The sequence below is a fragment of the Dryobates pubescens genome, chromosome 26 (genome assembly GCF_014839835.1).
Source record: "Dryobates pubescens isolate bDryPub1 chromosome 26, bDryPub1.pri, whole genome shotgun sequence".
Classification (NCBI taxonomy): Eukaryota; Metazoa; Chordata; class Aves; order Piciformes; family Picidae; genus Dryobates; species Dryobates pubescens.
In genome coordinates this window covers 16948787-16968283 of record NC_071637.1, presented here as the reverse complement: position 1 = coordinate 16968283, position 19497 = coordinate 16948787, and the positions used below count along the sequence as shown (strand labels likewise).

The 19497-nt window shown below is 56.8% G+C and overlaps 1 protein-coding gene and 1 non-coding gene across 7 annotated transcripts; both read right to left on the bottom strand.

The window, feature by feature from the left end:
- Positions 1 to 4: 4 nt before the first annotated feature.
- On the bottom strand, positions 5 to 76 carry TRNAE-CUC (transfer RNA glutamic acid (anticodon CUC)). The gene has a single exon. It is a non-coding gene; the product is annotated as a tRNA-Glu (tRNA).
- A 2921-nt stretch (positions 77 to 2997) lies between these two features.
- TPD52L2 (TPD52 like 2) lies at positions 2998 to 19233 on the bottom strand. Of its 6 annotated transcripts, none has more exons than XM_054173578.1 (9): positions 19155 to 19233; positions 18243 to 18388; positions 17039 to 17187; positions 16063 to 16122; positions 10156 to 10257; positions 6047 to 6073; positions 5662 to 5703; positions 3955 to 4003; positions 2998 to 3650 (listed from the first exon to the last, which is right to left on the bottom strand). In XM_054173578.1, the coding sequence occupies exons 1-9, from the start codon at positions 19171 to 19173 to the stop codon at positions 3555 to 3557; spliced, it is 690 nt and encodes a 229-aa protein (XP_054029553.1). In that variant the 5' UTR covers positions 19174 to 19233; the 3' UTR covers positions 2998 to 3554. The 6 variants fall into 6 exon arrangements, with proteins under 6 accessions (XP_054029553.1, XP_054029554.1, XP_054029555.1 ...); XM_054173579.1 differs by having other exon boundaries at positions 18243 to 18361; XM_054173580.1 differs by lacking the exon at positions 16063 to 16122.
- Positions 19234 to 19497: the final 264 nt, after the last annotated feature.

The following is a 19497-nucleotide window of genomic DNA, read 5'->3' as shown; positions in this document are numbered from 1 at the left end:
GAGCTTCCCTGACCGGGAATCGAACCCGGGCCGCGGCGGTGAGAGCGCCGAATCCTAACCACTAGACCACCAGGGAGCGGTGCAAGGCGCTCTCTAGCGTCACAACTCCAGCCTCGCCGTCGGGTCCGGGATCCGGACCGGAGCCTGCGGCAAGGTCAAGGGCGTCGGGGAAAGGGGCTGCGGAGCAGGCGCTGCCGTGGGGCTGGGGAGCGCGGGGTGCAGCGGAGCTGTGACATGGAGAGCAGTAGGACCGAGGGCTGCAGAGCAGCGGCTGCTGCGGGGCTGTGGCACATGGAGCGGAGCAGGGGGCTACAGAGGAACACGGGGCTGCAGCAAGGCAGGGAACACAACCAGCACATCCCCTTTGGGTTGCAGACTTGGCAGGTTGCTGCCTTCGTGGGCAGCGTCCGGGGTGCTCAGCCCCCAGGTTTGTGCAGCACCCTCACCCTCTGTGCCACTCCTCGAGGTGTTGCACGCAGGCTGCCACCAGGAGAGGCTCTGTCGTGCCCCAGGAGCAAGGTGCTGAGCCAGTTCCTTCCGACGAACACAGAGCACTGACAATTAGAGGAAAACAGGTTGATTCAGGCTCAAGAACCTGAGTGGCTTTCCCAGTTGCTGGGCCTTGGTAGATGAGGGGCTGAGCCTAGTGCTGGCTTGGGAGGGCTGCCCAGGTACCACAGCTCCCCCCAGCTGTCCCTCTGGGCACCCCAGCACAGCCCTGCTGGCCTGTGACCTCCCCACAGGGCTCCAGCGGCACCTCCCGGCTGCTGCCTCTGACTCATGTTTTAAAGAAAGGAGCGATGATGAATCCCATTTGCCCACGGAGTCATCTCCAGCAATCCCACACCTTCTCGCTCCAGCCCCAGCTTCCTTCAGAAGCTGCCAAGTCCCCATCCCCAGAGGGCTAAAACCTGCCCAGGACAAACCCTCCAAGCTCCGTGGCAGCACCAGGCTGCCCTAGAGAGCCTCTAAGGCTGTTGGCAGGGGTGAGGAGAAGGGGAATGTTGCTGTCAGACTTCTCCCCCAGTTACAACAGAGCTGCTGTGTGCTCCCAAGGCTTCCAGAGCTTCATGGGCTCCTGGGCCCGGGCTTTTGCAGGGAAGGAAGCCTTGTCTCCCTGTCCTTTGCACAGGACATTGCAGCCCACAACCCAGCACTGAAGGAATCCAGGGGCTTGGACCCGTGAGTGCTGCCAGGAGCATGCTTAGAAACCAGGAAGTGACAGAAACTGTCAAGGCTGTAACCAGGAAGGGAAGGCTTAAGCAACCTTCCTCCAAAACACCCCAGAGCCCTGGCTGCAGGGACTGGGGAGGTGGCAGAGCAGCCCCAGGGAGCTCACAGCCCCAGCAGCTCCAGGCTGAGGCATCACACCAACCCCTTTGCAGAGATGTAGTTTTACCTGTAGGAGAAAAAGGAAGAGAGGAAAAGAAAGAAATGAAAGAAAGGAAGAAAGAAGGCCCAGCCGCTGCGGGCCCAGCTGCTGCGGGCCCAGCTGGGAGCCTCCCTCTGGAAGCACAGCAGGCTCTGCAGAGTTCAGGCTTCTCTCACAGCCTGCTACCTGCTTTCTGCTGCCCTTTGAAAGCCAAGCTGGCAGCTCCTGCCTCCAGTCCTGTCCCAGAACAGGGGAAAGGAAACATCAGGCTGTGAATGTTTAGCATTTCCCTTTCATGAGAAGGCAGCCCAAGAGCTGAGGGACAAACAGCCCAGAGGGATGGGCCAGGAGATCTCAGCTGCTTCTCACCAGCAGCCAGTGCAGGCAGCTGCTATTTGCCTGGTAAGTTCACACCACCCAAGAGCAGACTCAGCACTGTGAGAGACAACCAAACAGCTCCATGCCCTTTTTCTCCCAAAGGAATGCTTTATTAACAAGTTTCCTCACTCTTTATCTGTATAAACAGTTCAACACCCAGGCCCCAGCAGTCCCAGGGGCACTGCCTCTGCTGCTTGCAGGGAAACCGGTTTCAAACAGGGAGCAGCAGTGGAGGACACTCCACGCTCCACCCCCAGCCCAGTACACCTGCCTTCTCATGCCACCCTGGGGCCCCAGGTCCACAGGAGGGGAGCAGGGGGTGGGGGAAAGGGGTTCATCAAGCAGGCAAGTGTCAAGTCTAAAAGAAGGGTGAGAGGAGGCCGAGTCCCTCCAGGGTGATAAACCACTACAGCTACCCCGCTACGGACATCAGCGAGTCTGAAGACCTGAGTAAGGGCCACGGCGCCTCTAAGGCACAGCACTGCTCACCCCAGGTACTCCCACTGGAGGCACCTCACCCAGAGCAAGAGCAGGCCTCTAGGAGAACACTCAGCTCCTTCAGCTCCTGAGCAATGGAGTTGGACATCAAAAGAGCAAAACACCCAGCTCCTGAAGGAACTGGCTGAGCTCTGTGACCCTTTAGCCACTGGGTAACCCAAAGCTTACAGCTGGGGCCTTCAACAGAGAACACCCATCCAGTCCTGGGCAGGTGCAGGAGTCCACAGGGAACAGAGTCCCTCCAACTGTGTCCATAGTGCTAGAGACAAGGTTGGCCTTGTTAAGGTGGCCTGGTCACTAGCAGCCCTCTGCCCTTTCTCCTCCAGGAACCAAGGTGTGAACTGAGAAGGGAGAAGCAAGTTTCACACGCTCAGGAAGCAGAGTGCACCACTGAACTGAACACAAGGACTGGCTCATAGGCATGCTGCTGCTGCTGGGGATGATGCAAAACTCCAGTGCTCACCACTCCAGCTTCACACCCTCCTCTAGAGGCAAAAACCCCTCCATCAACAAATAAAGCATAAGGTGATGTAAGGCTGGCAGTCCAGAGTCCAAGGGAGCACTACCCTAAGATGATGCCAAAGCTGCTTCTTTTAGTCTTATTTTTTTGTTGTTTTTATTTTAAGCTTTATTTCTTTAAAGTTCATTGCATTTAAAAATAAAGATTTGGAGCTGTAAAGCTAGAGCACTAGTGTAACAGCCAGGCAGCTGCTCAGGGAGCTTGCTCAGGGAGCCCAGACGAGAAACCAACACAAACCCAACCACGCCACCTCAGCTCTTCACCCCCATTACCTGACTGCTCTCATTAAGAGCCAGAGAAAACAGTAACAGGAGAAGCCTGGGAGCTCAGGGAGTAGCTGCATGGCATGTTCTGGAGGGAGAAGGCAGCCAGAAGCTGAAGCTGAGATGCTCATGCACTTGGGCTTCTCCAGTAACTGCCCTGCTCACACTGCTCAGGGTCTGCTCCAAGCTATGTCAGACAAGAGGGGGGGAAAAAGATTAAAACCCAAAGCTGATTCTCTCTCTCTACCAAAGGCAATTCTGAGCTACTTGAAGGAAACTCTCTCAGCTGCTCTCCCAAAGGACAGCAGGGATACACTTCATCTACAAAGGTTAGTGTAAAATATCATCTGTGTACAAAAGGTTGATGGAGATCCAGCAGCAGTGTCTATGAATGGGTGATGGAGCTCTCCAGCCTGGCTCTCAGCCCCTTCTAGGAGTTGTTGTGTCGTTGCTGTTGGGCAGATTTGAAGGGGAGGGGGCTGGCTCTCAGCTGTGCCCAGCCCTGCAAAGCCAGGTCCTGGCTCTAGAAGGGAGTGTTGTCCTGTGGAGGCTTGTCCCCAGCCCCCGACGGGGAGTGGAGGCTGTCAGTGCTGTTTTCCCTGCTGCCCACCACTCTGGACTGGAAGGAGAGAAGAGAGAGTCAGGACAATGAGAAAGCAGCACTGAGAACACCAAAGTCAATTCCCCTTCTCAAGGTCACCTACTGCAGCCAAGACCTGACCCAGCTGAGAGGCTGCAGAACGGTTTGGGTCGGAAGGGACCTTAAAGCTCACCCCAGCTCCAGCCCCCTGCCCTGGCAGGGACACCTCCCACCAGCCCAGGCTGCTCAGGGCCACATCCAGCCTGGCCTTGGACACCTCCAGGGAGGAAGGAAATTAAAGTTTCTGCATCACACTATCTTCCCAAGACACAGATAAAGTTACCTTGATGGTCCCAACTCTATCTTCAAACGACTTGAAGGTTGCAGAATTCCTTGAGGGAGAAGAAAGCAAACAAACAAATGAGCACAAAGCAAGCTGCAGCTGAACCACCCCAAGCCACACAGCATGGCTGGGCTCTGAGCACTCCCAGGCAGTGCCAGCAGCACCCAGAACACTTCCTGCTCCTCACAGCCTTTGGCACAGACGTCTCAGGCACACCAGCCAAGGACACCACACCAAGCTCTGAAGGGAAACATTCACACCAGGTGCAATCCACTCCACTGCCCAAGCTAAAAGGCTGAGGGAAACGGGTCCCAGCTCGCAAGGAATGGACACAAGCAGAGAAGAAGCTACCTCTTAGTGTTGCAAGGCTTCCACCCAGAAGCCTGCTGCCTTAAATCATGTCAAGGAAAAGCTGGGAAGGGTTTAAAACAAAGGCTTTGGTTTCCCAGGTTACATCCCACAAGGCTGGAAGGGGAAGGGCCATGTGCCTGCACCTGTGGGCAGCTCCCTCAGCACAGCAGGGCTGGCTGGCACCAGGCAAGGCTCCCCAGCCCCACTGTGCAGTGCACTAACCAGCAGTTCATCCTCCCAGCACAGAAAAGCAGGTCAGCTGCTTGACAAGCTGGGAAGCAGCTCTGCCTGTGAAGGATTCCAGGGGAGTGCTCTGCACTGAGCATGCAGACCAAGCAATTACTCATCAGGAGCTGCTCTCCCCGGGCTGGGCTGCAGGAGCACTGGGAGATGACTTGCCTCAGCTCAGCTATTTCTGTGCCACAGAACTGCTTGAGATCTGTGCCCATAAAACAACAAGGAGGATGAACACAGGCAGGGCTTCTGTGAGCCTCACAGAATCATCTTGCTTGGAAGAGACCTCAGGATTATCAAGTCCAAGCCTTACCCCAGCACTGCCAGGGCACCACCAACCCATGGCCCTCAGCACCACATCCCCACAGCTCTGAAACCCCTCCAGGCATGGGGACTGCACCTCTGCCCTGGGCAGCCTGGGCCAGGCCTGGACAGCCTTGGGGGGGGAACCAAAACCATTGTTCCTCAAGTCCAACCTAGACCTCCCCTGGCACAACCTGAGGCCATTTCCTCTTGTCTCACCACATGTTCCTTGGGAGAAGGGCCCAACCCCCACCTGGCTCCAGCCTCCTTTCCAGGAGCTGTGGAGAGCCAGAAGGTGTCCCCCCAGCCTTGTTCAGCAGGCTGAACACCCCCAGGTCCCTCAGCCACCCCTCACAAGAGCTGTGCTCTAGGCCCCTCCTGCAGCCCCTGCAGGTGTCCCTCCTGCCAGGACACCTCCACCTTATGCTCAAGGACATGGCAAGAAGGTGCTGAGCTTCCAGGCTGGAGACAGGGGGTTCAGGTCAGGATTCGTTCTGACACTGGCAGTGGCCATACCACACACTGCAGGAGGAGGAGGAGGAGGACCTCTGAAAGCTGAGAGCTTCAGGGAGACTTTGGCACAGCTGTGACTGTGGGCTGAGGCCAAGAACAACCCAGGTGCTAACAGCCACCCCGGGAGTTTGGGCTCAAGAGAGCCTGAAGGACTCCAACCGCAGGCCCTGGCGACTCCATGCCCCCAGCGGGGGCTGCTCAGGGAGGGAACCAGTCACAGACAGGAGAAGATAAACCCACCCAGGCTGGAGTCAGCTGCACTCCCCCAGCAAGCCCCCTCACAGACCCAGGAGTTGGCTACATTACCTCATGGCTGGCATGCTTATGGAGTGCCGGATGGAGTAGCTGCTGCTCGGAAGCGTTCGGAACAAGGAGAAAGGAAAAGTGACCACTGGGTACTGACACAGCCCAGCCCAGGCTCTGAACCCTGCCTGCCCCCACACAGCCTGCTCTGGACAACCACAGCCAACCCTCTGCCCACACTGAAGAGCTGCAGCCCAGCCACTCAAACACCAAGCTCAGCATCAGGCTGCAGCCGGGACAGAGAAGTCAACCTCGGGGGCAGCTCTGGGGGAGGCTTCTCAGTCTGGGTCGAAAGGGGGGGCAGAGTTTAAGTCAGCCTCCCCTTCAACATCTGCAAGGGGCTGCCCAAGGAGCAAAGGTCTTCCAGGAGCCCTCAGGAGTGTCTTACCTAAAGGAGTTGGAGAAGGGGTGAGCCCTGGGAGACGCCACAGGCAGCAGAGAGAAAAGGGAAGCAAGAGTCAGACACTTGTGCAAATCTCCACAGCAAATGCAGGGCAGCTCGGGAGGGAGATGGTCATGGGGCAGCAGAGCCAACCTCCCAGGAGGAACCCTCAGAACAAACCCCAGAAGCAGGCAGACCCACTTACTGCTCCTGAATCAAGAGTCTCAGGGAACAAAAGGCACCAGCAGTACCTCAGAGGCAGGGTGCTGGGGATGGAGAGGGTGTTGCACACCCACCCCAGCACCCAAACCCTGTCACCTGCCTCTGCCCATTGCTTCCATGGCACTCTGTGGGGTCTTCTGGAGGGTGTTTCAGATTCAGTTTAGCAAAGTAAGCAGTGCTTGGCAAAAGACACTCCCTTCCCCCTCCCCCCAGCCAAGCTCTCATACAAAGACAGCATTGCCAGGACTCCTGGCTGAGAACTTCTGCAACAGGAAGCTGCAATGGCTACTTGGCACCAGGCCTGCAGACCTGCAACTCACTGCTCAGAGAACAACCCCCCCTCAGCATACCACAGATAAGAGCATCTGGAGAGCAGGGATCCTGTTTACCCCACAGCCTGCTTGCCCATCTTGAGCTTTCAGGGCAAACCATCCCCCAGCAGCTGAGCAGGCTTCCACCTGGGATCCTGCCAGGCAGCAACATCTCAGCAGTCTGAAACAGGTGAAGCTTCCCTACCCTCCAAGGCAGAGCACCAAGATGCTCTCAGGGGGCTTCAGCAGCAGTTTTCATTCCACTCCAGCACAAGTTTTGGGAGCAGCCACGGGGAGCTGAGGACTCGGCAAGGAGCACAAAGGCTCTTCCCTACAGCCAGAGCTAAGCATTAGGCTGTGTGGCTTCCTTCCCCCAAGTCAGCTCTTTGGCAAGGAGGCTCCTTAAATGCTGTCTTTGCATGTCAAACATTCACTTCCCACTCACTCCTGCTTGAAGGAGAGCACAGCTAGCACACCTGCATGCCCCATGCTGCCCTGCATGCCCCAGCAGCAGGCTGGTGCTCGGTGTCCTTCTCCTTTCCGAAGAGTTTCAAAGCTCACCTAAATTCAGGGGGTTGCAGGCACCTTGGGGCTCAGGCTACCATCTCATAATGAATTGGCTTGTAGCACTCTGCAGAGCAAACTCAAGTGAAGTGTGTCTGGGACACAGAACCAGGAGGGAAGCTCTTTCCAGCTGGCAGTGCTGGGCTCAGGAGAATGCTAGGCCAGGACATCCCAAAGCCCATTGATTCTCCCCTCTGAGTGGGGATAAAAGAACCAAAGCTGGCCAAGGTTTGGTGACTCCCATCTGCATTTAGTCCCTTCAGGACAAGCTGAATGCTGAGTGCACCTCTTCACTCACAGCACACAGCCCACACCTCTCAATGCTGCCAAATCAGTTGGAGCAGAACACAGCAACCCCAAAGGCTTACCCCAGGGGCCTGCGTCCCACAGCAACCTTCCTGGCACTCTGGGTGCCCCCTCTGTGTGTCAGAGGCATCAGTGCCATTCATCACTGCTTTCCTTGTGTTTATCAAGCACTGAGGGCTGACTAAACAAGGAAATCCCTTCTGCTATCTCAACACTCCCAGGGATGGAAAATGAACTTGCTGCACAAGTGAATCTGGGGGGAGAGAGGGAAAGGGAAAGGCCAGCAGCAGAGGTTGCTCTGAGGCTTTGGAACAGGTTCTCTGGGGACAGAGATCAGAACTCTTTGAGAAGTGATCAGAACACCACACCAGAGCCCTGGCCAGCTCTGATCACACCTCAGAACCCCACTTCCACCTGGCAAGGGGGGGGAAGTGGGACAGGTCCTGCAGAAACTTCTGCCCAGCGTTAAACCTCTTTCAAGAGCCACAGATCTCAGAGTGCAGCACAGGAGACAGAGCTTTGTTCAGCTACACACAGCAAAAAGTGAGTCTTGAAACAAGCAACTCCAACCAACCAATCATTACTGTGTTCCCCCCAGAGATCAGGCAAATCCTGGGGTGATCCTGGCAGGGATTCCCAAGTGGCTGCCTCCATTTCCTAGCAGCCCCCCCGAGGTATCAGCTCCAAAAAGAGATGCAGTTGTTTGGGGTGGTGATTAATGCTGAGCAGCAGCAGTGCTGCAGAGGCCAGCTGACTGCACAGCCAGCTCTCACCTGCCCTCTGGCACCAGAGGGGACAGGCTCACTCCTCACCTGGTCCTGGGATGGGCACAAACATTGCTGCTGCTGAGTGGGGAACTGGATTTTCCCAGCCTACAAACAGGCAGGACCAAGCCTGTCCCAGTGGTGGCAATGTGGGCTCAGGAGTTCCCTGCCTGCTCCAGAGGCAGTTCCCATCCTTCTGGCACCACCAGAGTGCAGAAGTCAGGCACCAAATTTACCTCACTTGTAGAATCACAGAATGGGTTGGAAAGGAGCTCCAAAGGTCACCCAGTGCAGCCCCCTGCCCTCAGCAGGGACATCCTGCCCTGCAGCAGCTTGCTCACAGCCTTCTCCAGCCTCACCCTGAGGCCTGGACCAGGAGGGTCCTGGGCAACCTGCTGCAGTGTTCCAGCAGCCTCCTGGGGCACAACTTGTTCCTCACCTCCAATCTCAATCTGCTCTGCTCTCATTTCAAACCCCTGCCCCTGGTGCTGTCCCTGCAGGCCTTGGGAGCAGTCCCTCTGCAGCCTGCTTGGAGCCCTTCAGCTGCTGCCAGGCTGCTCTGAGGTCTGCCTGGAGCCTTCTCTTCCCCAGGCTGCACCCCCCCAGCTCTCAGTACTAACTCAGCTGAGTTCCCCTTAGCACAATGCACTGCCCACCCCCACCCGGGGCTAGCATCTCTAATCTGCTCACTCTCCCTGCACATTGGAGCAGTTTCCAGGAAAGCAAAGTCAGAACTCAACTGAAAAGGGCAGGAAGCCAGCTCCTCCTCTGCCAAACTGAGAGGTGAGCTACTGGAAACCCCCAAATGCCCCTCAGGAACACAGCAAATCACTCAGAGGACAGAACCAGAGTAAGTCAGCACTGTGTGACCAGAGGCCAGCAGGTTCTTACCACTTGGATCCTCCCAGCCACAGCAGAAGAGGAAACTCCCTACAAAGAACCACAGCTTCCCATTCAGTCCAGGGCTGGGACATGCTGGGAAGCACAACACTTCCTCAGGCACTCCTGCTCAGAACCAAGTCTCAGTTCCAAGGAAAACATGGGCAGGGTACCCTGCCTGGGAAAGGCTGGGGGGGAAGCAATCTCTAGCCTGAATGTGAAGGTCAGGTAAGGCAGCAGCTCAAGCCTGAGCTTTGCAGAGCAAGCAGCTCAGCCAGCAGCTCAGGGAACCAGCTCTCCAGGTTCCAACCAGAGAGCTTTGCACCTGCAGCCACCTCAGTGGTCACCTGCTTGAGCAATCCAGACAAGCAGCAGCCAGAGGAAGCCATCTCTCATGTGGCCATGGCCCCCTGAGGCCATTCCTATCTTCCAGCCTCCAGGACATAACTGTGCCTGCAAGGCTGCCTCTGAAGCTGACAGCCAGGGCTGGAATCTGCATGAAACACAGCCCCACTGTAACACAGAGCAGAGTGATGAGCTCTGCCCAGTCCTAAGCAGGAAACAGCCCTCCAGAACCCACTCATGGAATGGCTTGGAAGGGAGCTCCAAAGGTCACCCAGCCCAACCCCCTGCCCTCAGCAGGGACATCCTCCCCTGGAGCAGCTTGCTCACAGCCTTCTCCAGCTCCAGCCATGGGGCCTCAGCTCCCTCCCTGGGCAACCTGCTGCAGTGTTCCAGCAGCCTCCTGGGGCACAACTTGTTTCCCAGCCATGAATGGGAAAGGTAAACTTGAATCTAATTTCTTCTATATGATGCCCAAGCTGCAGGGAGAGCACAGGGCAGGCAAAGGGCAGAGGCTGCTGAGAACCAAAACCACACAAACTGTGTCAGTTCTCAGACAAATCAAAGGCCTCAGAACAGGCTTTAGCCATCAAAAAGTCTCTAACAAGAGTTCAGTCTGTCCTGAACCAAGAGCAAAGAACTGCTGAATGTGCAGCAAAGCACAGGGAGAAACCCCCAAGAGCCTCACTGCTGTTAGAAGCCAGGATCAGAGCACCACAAATCTTACCTCATGTCACCAAATTTCCTGCTGAGAACAGAACCTACATTGGACAGGGCTGCTGAAGTCTTCTGCCCTGCCTGGGAAAGGGTTTCCTGGGTCTTCTTGTAACTGAAAAGAAAACATCACAGATTGAACTACCAGGTGGGATCTGACAGCAAGGAGCATCCCTCCCTCCCCCCCATCAGGTGAGAGGCAGGAGAGAAGCTGGGTTAGTGAGCTGCACTGACCCCACTCAGGGAGCCCCTTCCAGCCTTGCAGGGATCCAGAGGCTGAAGTTAAGAAGTCAGCAAGTGCAGGATCAACCTTTCCCTACACTGCCCTTCCCATCTGCAGCACATGCTCTGAAGTCTGCCAAACACTGGCAGGAGACCCCCAGGCTCAGCCTGCCTGTGGCACCTGCAGCACCACAGCACTGGGGCCTGTTTGCTCTGCACCCATCTCCTGCTCTCCTTGAGCAAACAGAGCTAGGAACCCATCCCATGAGATCCTTGCAGCAGTCCAGGAGCCTGTTGCAGGGTTAGGTTATGGAGGGAAGAAGCCAAAGCAAGCTCACTGCACAGGGAAGCAGTGGAGGGCTCAGCACCCCCTCTCCAGCTGCTCCTGGGGGAGAAGTTTCCCATCAGTTACCATCAACCACAGCACCACAGACAGCTGACAGCTGCTCTCTGTCAGCTGATGACAGAACCACTGACTCTTGGGGGCTGGAAGGGATCTCCAGAGGTCAGGTCCAACCCCCCTGCCACAGCAGGATCCCCAGGGCAGGTCCCCCAGGGATGCATCCAGACAGGGCTTGACAGTCTCCAGAGAAGCTCTGCCAGGCTGCTCCAAGGTCTGCCTGGAGCCTTCTCTTCTCCAGGCTGAACTCCCCCAGCTCCCTCAGCCTGGCCTTGTGGCAGAGCTGCTCCAAGCCCCTGAGCATTTTCCTGGCCTCCTCTGGACCCTCTCCATCAGCTCCAGGTCCTTGCTGTGGTGATAGCTCCAGCAGTGGACACAGTGCTCCAGGTGAGGTCAGAGCAGAGGGGCAGGATCCCTCTCTCTACCTCTGGCCACACTGCTCTGGGTGCAGCCCAGGCTGCCCTTGGCCTCCTGAGCTGCAGGCTCACACTGCTGGCTGCTGTTGTGAATTGCTCAGCACCAGTCCTGCTCTCTCACACACTTCCAGCTGCTGCAATGACTGAATCCTAGAGCCAAAGCTGCTTTAGGAGGGGAGGATCTCAGTCCTGGCCTTCAGCAGCTGGGCTCCTCCCCAGCTGCCTGAGCCCAGTCATGGGATTGGATTTACAGCTGGCTCACAGGACCCCCAGGACCTTGTGCTGCCTGAGGGCTTTGTGCTGACTCCAGGCCTGCTTGGCACCCAGCCCCCAGAGATCAGCACTGAGCCAGAGAGGCTCCCAGGGCACCATCACACCCTGCACAACTGCAGGCTCCCAGCTGTCCTGTGCAGCTTCAGCCTCACACAATGGCAGGGTTGGAAGGCACCTCTCAACCCCCCTGCCAGGGCAGAATCCCCTAGAGAAGGCAGCACAGGAACACCTCCAGGTGGGCCTGGAATGCAGCCTGTCCCAGGGCACCCTTCAGTGAAAGTTCCTCCCCATGTTTAGATGGAGCTTGGGTCGGCTACCCCTTGTCCTGGGCACCTGAGCCTGGTCCCATCCTCCTGACACCCAGCCCTGAAGCACTGATGAGGTCCCCCTCAGGCTGCCCTTCTCAAGGCTACAGAGCCCCAGTTCTCCCAGTCAGAATCCAGCAGATCAAGGCCAGAGGCCTCCCAAGTGCATGTCCAGAGGTGACAGCAGGACTCTTAAGGAAGCTGCACCTGCAGCCCTCCAGCAGAGCAGAGCAGAGCAGTGTTGGTGCTGGCAGCAGGGGAGCAACCTGCATGGTGTAGATGGCCATGAAGCAGTAACCCACAGCAAGGCAACCTTCCAGCTGAATGTGAACTTGGCAGAACAGAGGAACTCCCCAGCAGCAGCAGCCAGCTCAGCTCAGCAGCCTGCTCCTGCATCCACAGCTCCCCCACACCCTCCCTCCACTGCTGCAGTGCAGGAGGCAGAGCCAGGGAAGAGAGCTGAGAAGCTCTAACCCAGAGCTGCCACCAGCACATGTGGAGCTGCATCTGTGGCAGCCAGGAGCAGGCTGCACAAAGCTTTAATGCAACTTAACTGCCCCCAGCCCTGACCTAGAGGTTTCCACTGCTCTCCTGCATGGCCAGGCTTACCAAGGCTCAAGTCCCCAATCATTCACTACCTTGCCTGAGCACCAGACCTCTAGAGGTGGAGTCCAACCCTCCCTGCCCAGGCAGGGTCACCCAGAGGTGGTCACCCAGGAACACAGCCAGGTGGGTTTGGAATGTCTCCAGAGATGGAGGCTCCATCACCTCTCTGGGCACCCAGCTCCAGGGCTCCAGCACCCTAAAGAAGTTCCTCCTCATGTTCAGATGGAGCTTCAGATGTTCAAGTTTGTGCCCCCTGGTCCTGTCCCTGGGCACCTCTGCACACAGCCTGGTCCCATCCTCCTGCCACCCATCCTTGCAGTATTGATCAGCACTGATGAGAGCCCCCTCAGGCTGCTCTTTGCAGCCTACAAAGCTCCAACCCTCTCAGCCTTTCCCCTCCCAGAGAGGTTCCAGCCCCCTCAGCATCTCTGTAGCCCTTTGCTGTACCCTCTCCAGCAAGTCCCTGTCCTTGAACCAGGGAGCCCAGAACCAGACCCAGCACTCCAGATGCTGCCCCACCAGCTACTCCTCAGTCCCCATCACCCCTCCACTGTAACCTCAGCAGATGAGCTGCCAGTGCCTGGGCCCAAGCAAGCAGGCCAGCAGGGCTGCCCCAGCTGCGGAGGCGCTGCGGGGCCGCAGGCTCCCGGCACCCCTGCTGCTATCCCCGGAGGAAACAGACAAGGAGAGGTCTGCAGCTCCAGCAGGCACACCCAGGGAGGAGCTCTGATTAGACAGCCCTGCACTCCCAGCCACAGCTGCCAGCATGGATAAACTCCAAGGCAAGTGAAAGAGTGGCCACTGCCATCTTCGTGCAGCCACGGGCAGCAGACACCGAGGGCAGGCTGCGTGCCTGGGAGGCTTCTGGGATACTCCCACTCCTCATCTCTGCTCTTTCACCTGTCCTGGGACAGCCTCCTGCTCACACACTGCTGACAATCCAGCTCCAAGCACTGAATTCCATACCCACTCCAGAGAGCAGGACAAGCTGCCTCCCCTAAACCCAACCTTAGCAGGCTTCAAACCAGCTCAGAACACAACGGCAGAAGCTGCTGCTCCCTGGCTGCTGTGAAGGACTCTCCTGGCTGCTGGGGGAGAGATGCAGGGAGAAGGACAAAGACCAACTGCCACACTGCTCTGCCATAGCTCAGTGCAGGTGAGAACTGGATTCCAGGCATCTAACAGCATGACAGACTCCCAGAATGGGTTGGGGTGGAAGGGACCTCCAAAGGCCACCCAGTGCAGCCCCCTGCCCTCAGCAGGGACATCCTCCCCTGCAGCAGCTTGCTCACAGCCTTCTCCAGCCTCACCTTGCACAGCTCCAGCCATGGGGCCTCAGCTCCCTCCCTGGGCAACCTGCTGCAGTGTTCCAGCAGCCTCCTGGGGCACAACTTGTTCCTCACCTCCAATCTCAATCTGCTCTGCTCTCATTTCAAACCCCTGCCCCTGGTGCTGTCCCTGCAGGCCTTTGGGAGCAGTCCCTCTGCAGCCTGCTTGGAGCCCTTCAGCTGCTGCCAGGCTGCTCTGAGGTCTGCCTGGAGCCTTCTCCTCTCCAGGCTGCACACCCCCAGCTCCCTCAGCCTGTCCTTGTGGTAGAGCTGCTCCAGCCTCCTGAGCATTTTCATGTCCCCCTCTGGACCCTCTCCATCAGCTCCATGTCCTCTGAGGGCAAGCAGGCACCTGAGGGCCATCACTTGGACCACAATGAAATCATTCAAATAGTGACCTGAGGAAAAGCTTCCTCACACAGAAGAGGGTTAAAAAAGTGCAAGCTAGAAAAGAGAAAGCTTTCAATAGAGCTAAATGGAAGCAGAGCTCTGTGAGCAGAGCAGAGATCAGTGCAGGCTGGCAGGCAGCTGGGGACACTCACGCTTCTGACTGAGTTAATTTCTCATTCCAGTCCTCCAGTGTGCTGCTGGCTGAGAGATATCTACAAACACAAGGGAGGTTAGATAGTGAGCCCAGGCTGCTGGCAGATGCCTCTTTGGACACTTTCCACACCCTGAGTTGTCTCTTTACACTGCAGAGTATCACAGGCTTTAGTTCCCTGACAATAGAGTCCCCCCTCCTCTGTTACAGCCAGAAGGAGCTGCTGAGAGGCAGGGAGACACCTGAGCCCCAGGGTGTTCAAACACTGAGCACAAAGAAACCAAGCCTGCAGCTCAGAGGTGGCAGGAACTGGAAGTCTTCACATCTGCTGCTGCCTCTCCACATGCTGTGTGGTAGGCCTGGATTAAAGAGCAGAGAGCAGTGAACTAGCTCAAGGCCAAAACCTGAGCAAGTGAATCAGAGGGCCACACCCAAGGCTGCACTGCACCCAGAGACTGACCTGCACAAGCTGGCAGGCAAGCAAGCCTCTCTACAGCCCCAAGAGCACCTCAGGGGCTGTGGGAACCAAGACTGGAGGTACAAAGCAAACACAAGCCCTGCAGAAAGTGTCTGCCACCCATTCAGGCAGAGGAGCTTGCAGGGGGCATTTCACAGGCAGTTAAGGTCCCCCTGAAGTGGAACTAACCCCAGTTGGATCAGTGACTCTCACTAAGGACTGGATGCTCCCAACCCAAGTCTTCCTCTTAGCTACACACTCAGCTCCTTCACCACAAGAGAAAGGGAAGAGACTCTCGAGTGCAGAACACACTCAAAGGCTCCCTGAGGTTCAGCTGTGCAGCAGGAATCAAATGACTCCTGTCTAACACAATGAACAGACACATTCCACAGACCAAGGCAGCCAGATGTCCTTTGTCTGCATTGGTCACCTGCTTATCTGCACAGGAAGGGCCAAAATTCATGGCTTCCCCATGCTGACATCAGAAGGGTTCACACACTTCAACACAGCTAATGGATGCCTCTGCATTTGCACTGCCTCCATGTCCAGCCACAGCTAAGTGCCTCCAGCACCTTCCCCCCTGGCACAGACTCACACAATGGGCTGGGTTGGAAGGGTCCTTAAAGACCATCCAGTTCCAACCCCCCTGCCATGGGCAGGGACCAGCTTGCTCAAGGTCCCATCCAACCTGGATTTGTACAGTTCCTGGCTTGGAGTCTCCACAATTTCCCTGGGCAACCTGTTCCAGTGCCTCCCCACCCTCATGGAGAAGTTCTTCCTAATGCCCAACCTAAATCCAGCCTCTTCCAGTTTGAAGCCACTGCTCCATGTCCTGTCCCTGCATGCCTTCGTACAAAGTCCCTCCCCAGCCTTCCTGCAGCCTCCTCCAAGGTCTCTCAGGACTCTTCTTCAGACTGAAGAACTCCAACTCTCTCAGCCTGTCTCCAGCCCTCAGATCATCCTTATGGCATCCTCTGGACCTGCTCTAACAGTTCCACATGCAATGAGAAGAGAAATAGTTTAAAGGCAAGAGGTTCATCAGTAAGACCCCTGAGCACAGCAGCCTACCCTACCCATGAGCAGCTAAAGGCTGCTTGAGAGTTTGGATTGGGGTTTTACAATCCAGTGTGGTCTGGTAACTGATTGGAATTTTCCTTCTGTAATGGCAAGGCCATGAGAGAGCTGAGAGCAGCAACACTCACTCATCTCCTCTGCAACTGAGGGATGCTCACAGCTGGAAGCCAAGCATGCTGCTACTGATAGTGCTGCTCCCTCCAGCTCCCAAGCAAGCCCTGGGGCCTGTGAGGCCAAGCAGTAGCACAAGCTGGGGAGTGCAGCAGGGAGGTGTTGCTGAGGAGCCCGAGGCACTCACAAGTCAGACTGTGTCACTCTGTCATTCCACTCTCCAAGTTTCTCAGATGTTTTCACATAACTGGAAACAGAAAGTGTTAATGAATAGAACTTCAACATTCATCTCTTAAGAAGACAATGGCAGATTTCAGGGACAGTAACAGAGACCAGGCAGGGGTGCAGGGAGGACAGAGAGGAAAAGGGAAGGGATACAAAGATGAACAGCTCAAGGATCTGCTCTGCAGCAGCACTGCCACTAACCCCAAATCCCAGTCAAGTTACCAGGTACATCAGACTGCTCAACAGCTCTGTGGGCACCTTCACAGCCAGGCACAACTGCAGGGCCCAACTTACCTCTTTCCCCCTCCTCCTGGCACTGCCAAGGGCTGCAGTGACCATCCCCACAGCAGCTGCTCAGGAACAGTCAGCTCAACTTCAGAGCTTCTTCAGGCAGAGATGACCATGAGTAACACACTGATACTACAGAGCTTTACCCTGGGAAGTGCAGGCTCTTTCATTCCAGCTGCACAACTCAGGGAACAGCTTCTGAGCTTGCCCTGTGCAACAGAGCTTTGAAACCTCTTGGATTGTAACAGAATGCCAGGTGAGAAAGGCCCCCAAGGATCACCTGCTCCAGCCTTTCCAGGTAACAGTCTAGTTGACAGGAGATGGCCCTTACCCTGGGTTCAGAAGAGGGCAGCAGGAGTCTGTGCCTCAAAGAGCAGGCAGAAATGGGCAAAGTGAGCTGCTGGGTAGCAATCCTGACCTTTAACACCACGAGAAAGAGCATCCAGCACCAGTTCAGCCCCAGCACAGACACAAAAGGGGCTGTTTGTGCTGACAGACAACAGCAAGGAAATGGTGGCTTTTTGAGTGCCCTTCACTCTACAGAGGCACCAGAGCAAAAGCTTCCAGCCACCTGGGAGAGCCCTGGCACTCACCCTGCTGGGACAGAAACGCTAGAGAGTCATCCTGAAGAGCAGGTGGAGCACACTTACGCGTTGGAGACTTGGACGTCGTGCCAGCTCTTGGAGAGGTTCTGCTTTAACCCATCCAAGGGAGTCAAGCCCAGCTTCCTCTTCAGCTCTCCACAGTGCCTCTCTTTAGCAGCCAGAACTTGTCTCAGAGTCCCAATTTCTTCTTCAACCTTAGGGAGAGGTGGAGGTTTGCCTTAAGTCACAGTTCAGGAAAGCTCTGAAAACTGAGCCAGGGTTCTACCACCCTCAAAACTAGCAAGGTGTGAGGAGTTGGCAGGAAGGAACATCAGCTACAGGCAGGAGACTCCAACTGAACAGGAACAGTGCTGGAATAAGAGGCCTACAACTCAGACTGCCATGAGGAAAACAGCCACACAAGTCTCTGTACTGGTGACTTAATGGCACCAAGATCAGAGCTCACTCCTGGTGTAATTTCAACACTAGATAACCATCAGCTGCCAAAACTTATTCCCTAACGTTTTATCTACAATCCTTTGCCTCTGAGGCCATCAAAGCAAAGAGTGGTTCCTCAAAGACCTTTCTGACATCCTTTTCAAAGCACTCTGAAGTCATTTTCCAGCAGGGAGGGTTTGGTTCTCCCTTAACTGAGTGGTGCCACAAAGTCCTTCCCTGCTAACACCTGGAGGATAAACTCCACCACAAGGTCCTTCGGTGAGAGGAACACAGAGGAGAGAAGAGTTGCAATTTCTTTCAGCTGCATTTCAGCCAGAGCTTAGAAAATGACCTTTAAAGCTCCCCAAAGAGCCCCAAACATAGGATCTTACAAGCTGCCAGCTCTTCAAAGGCACAGAGACACCAAAAGAGCTGCCTGTAAAGCATAATAAATGTTGAAGAGAAAAAGGCTGGCAAGGAGTATGTTAAGTGCTCCATGGCTTCAGCTTCCTAAGGAAAATGAGTTTCTTCTGCACACCACTTGCCTGAAGTGTTCTCTTGCTTCAAACTGGAGCTGAGAGCCTGGGTTAAGCTCACAGCACCACAACCCACTTATTTCCTCAGAGCTCTAAATTAAGTGACTCTGGGAAGGAGCTGCAGCCTTTGATGTAGCTGCCAGCTTTGTGCCTTTTAACAATCAGCTGAGAGATCCAAAGGTAACAGCACCGCAGACCGAGAAACAGCCACCCCAGCTGCTGCTCCTCTTGGCTCCTTTTGCCAGGAGGTCACAACTGGGGCCACACAGAACCCACACTGACCAACACTCCACTACCTTGGCAAGCTCGGATCTCAACTCTTCCTCTTCGGCCAGAGTCAAGCCTTCGGGCACGGAGGTCCTGGCCGAGGCCGCGGTGTCCACAGGCACATCTGTCATGGTGTCGGCCAGCAGACCTTTGTTGGGAGAGTTAAGGTTGATATCTGTCACAGACAAGGAGCAGAGGGCAGACAGAATAAGCAGCCAGCAAGCCAAGCACGTTATGCAGACCTGGGGGCTCTGTCGGGAAAGGTGAAGAAAGGGACTGTGCACAAAGGGGAAGAGAAACCTCCGGTGGGGTTTCCTCCAGCAGCATCTCTCAGAAGCGACACAAGCACAGGGCTCTGCTCATCCAAAATAGCTCCTCTGCCCAGCACCAGCTGCTGAATACCCGCAGGACCCACGTGAGCCCGGGGGGGACGAGCTCGGGGGCGGCGGGGGAGGGAGAGGGAAGAGCCCGGGGAGAGAACGGAGACACGACGAACCTCGGGGGACAAGGACGACAAGCCCCGGGGCAATACGGGGACGACCGTCGCGGGGAGAAAGGGGAGCTGCCCCGGGAGGGCAAACAAGCCACATCGCAGGGCCCTGCCATTACAGCCCCAGAAAGGCTCACCCGCACGGCAGCTCTCCTCCCCCGCTCCCCCGCGCCGTCTCTCCACTTCTCCTGGGTCCTTCTCCCCCTTCAGGGCAGCAGCCCTGCCCCGCCTCGGGCCTTCATCTCACCGGGGCCGTCTCTTCACACACACCCCCCCGGGGCTCATCACCCCCTCACGGCAATAGCCCCCTCCCCCTACCGCCGCCTGGGGCCTTCTCGACCCCACGAGCCGCCTCCCCCCCTCACGGCCTCCCCGGGCACCCCTCGCCACAAAGCGTGCGGAGGCGAAAGCTGGCCCCGGGCAGCCCAAGCGCCGCAGCCGCAGCCCCTACCCTGGCTCGCACTCTCCATGGCGGAGCCTCAGGCCCGGCCCGTCCCGCTGCCGCCGCCGCTGGAGAAGGCGCCGCCGCCGCCACCGCCCCCCCGTGACGCAATCAGCGTGGCGCCGCCCGCCCACTTCCGGGGAGGGTCGCGGGGAGATTGCGTCACAGCGGCGTCGCCATGGGGACGGCGCCATGCTGCCCCCAGCCGACCCCCCACCGGAAACGGCGGCCAGGCGGCGGTGACGTCACGGGGCGGCGGTGACGTCACGGGGCGGCGGTCAGCGCGGGCGGGCGGGGCCGCTCGGCAGGGCGGAGGGAAGGGGGCAGCACTGCGCGGGGCACGGCACCGCAC

Excerpts from the sequence above, each read along its gene's own strand:
- TPD52L2 (XM_054173578.1), bottom strand. Across the intron at positions 5,704-6,046 it reads CCCTTCTCCAACTCCTTTAG|CAGCTACTCCATCCGGCACT; the intron begins GTAAGACACTCC and ends GCTTCCGAGCAG. Across the intron at positions 3,651-3,954 it reads ATAGAGTTGGGACCATCAAG|TCCAGAGTGGTGGGCAGCAG; the intron begins GTAACTTTATCT and ends CTCTCCTTCCAG.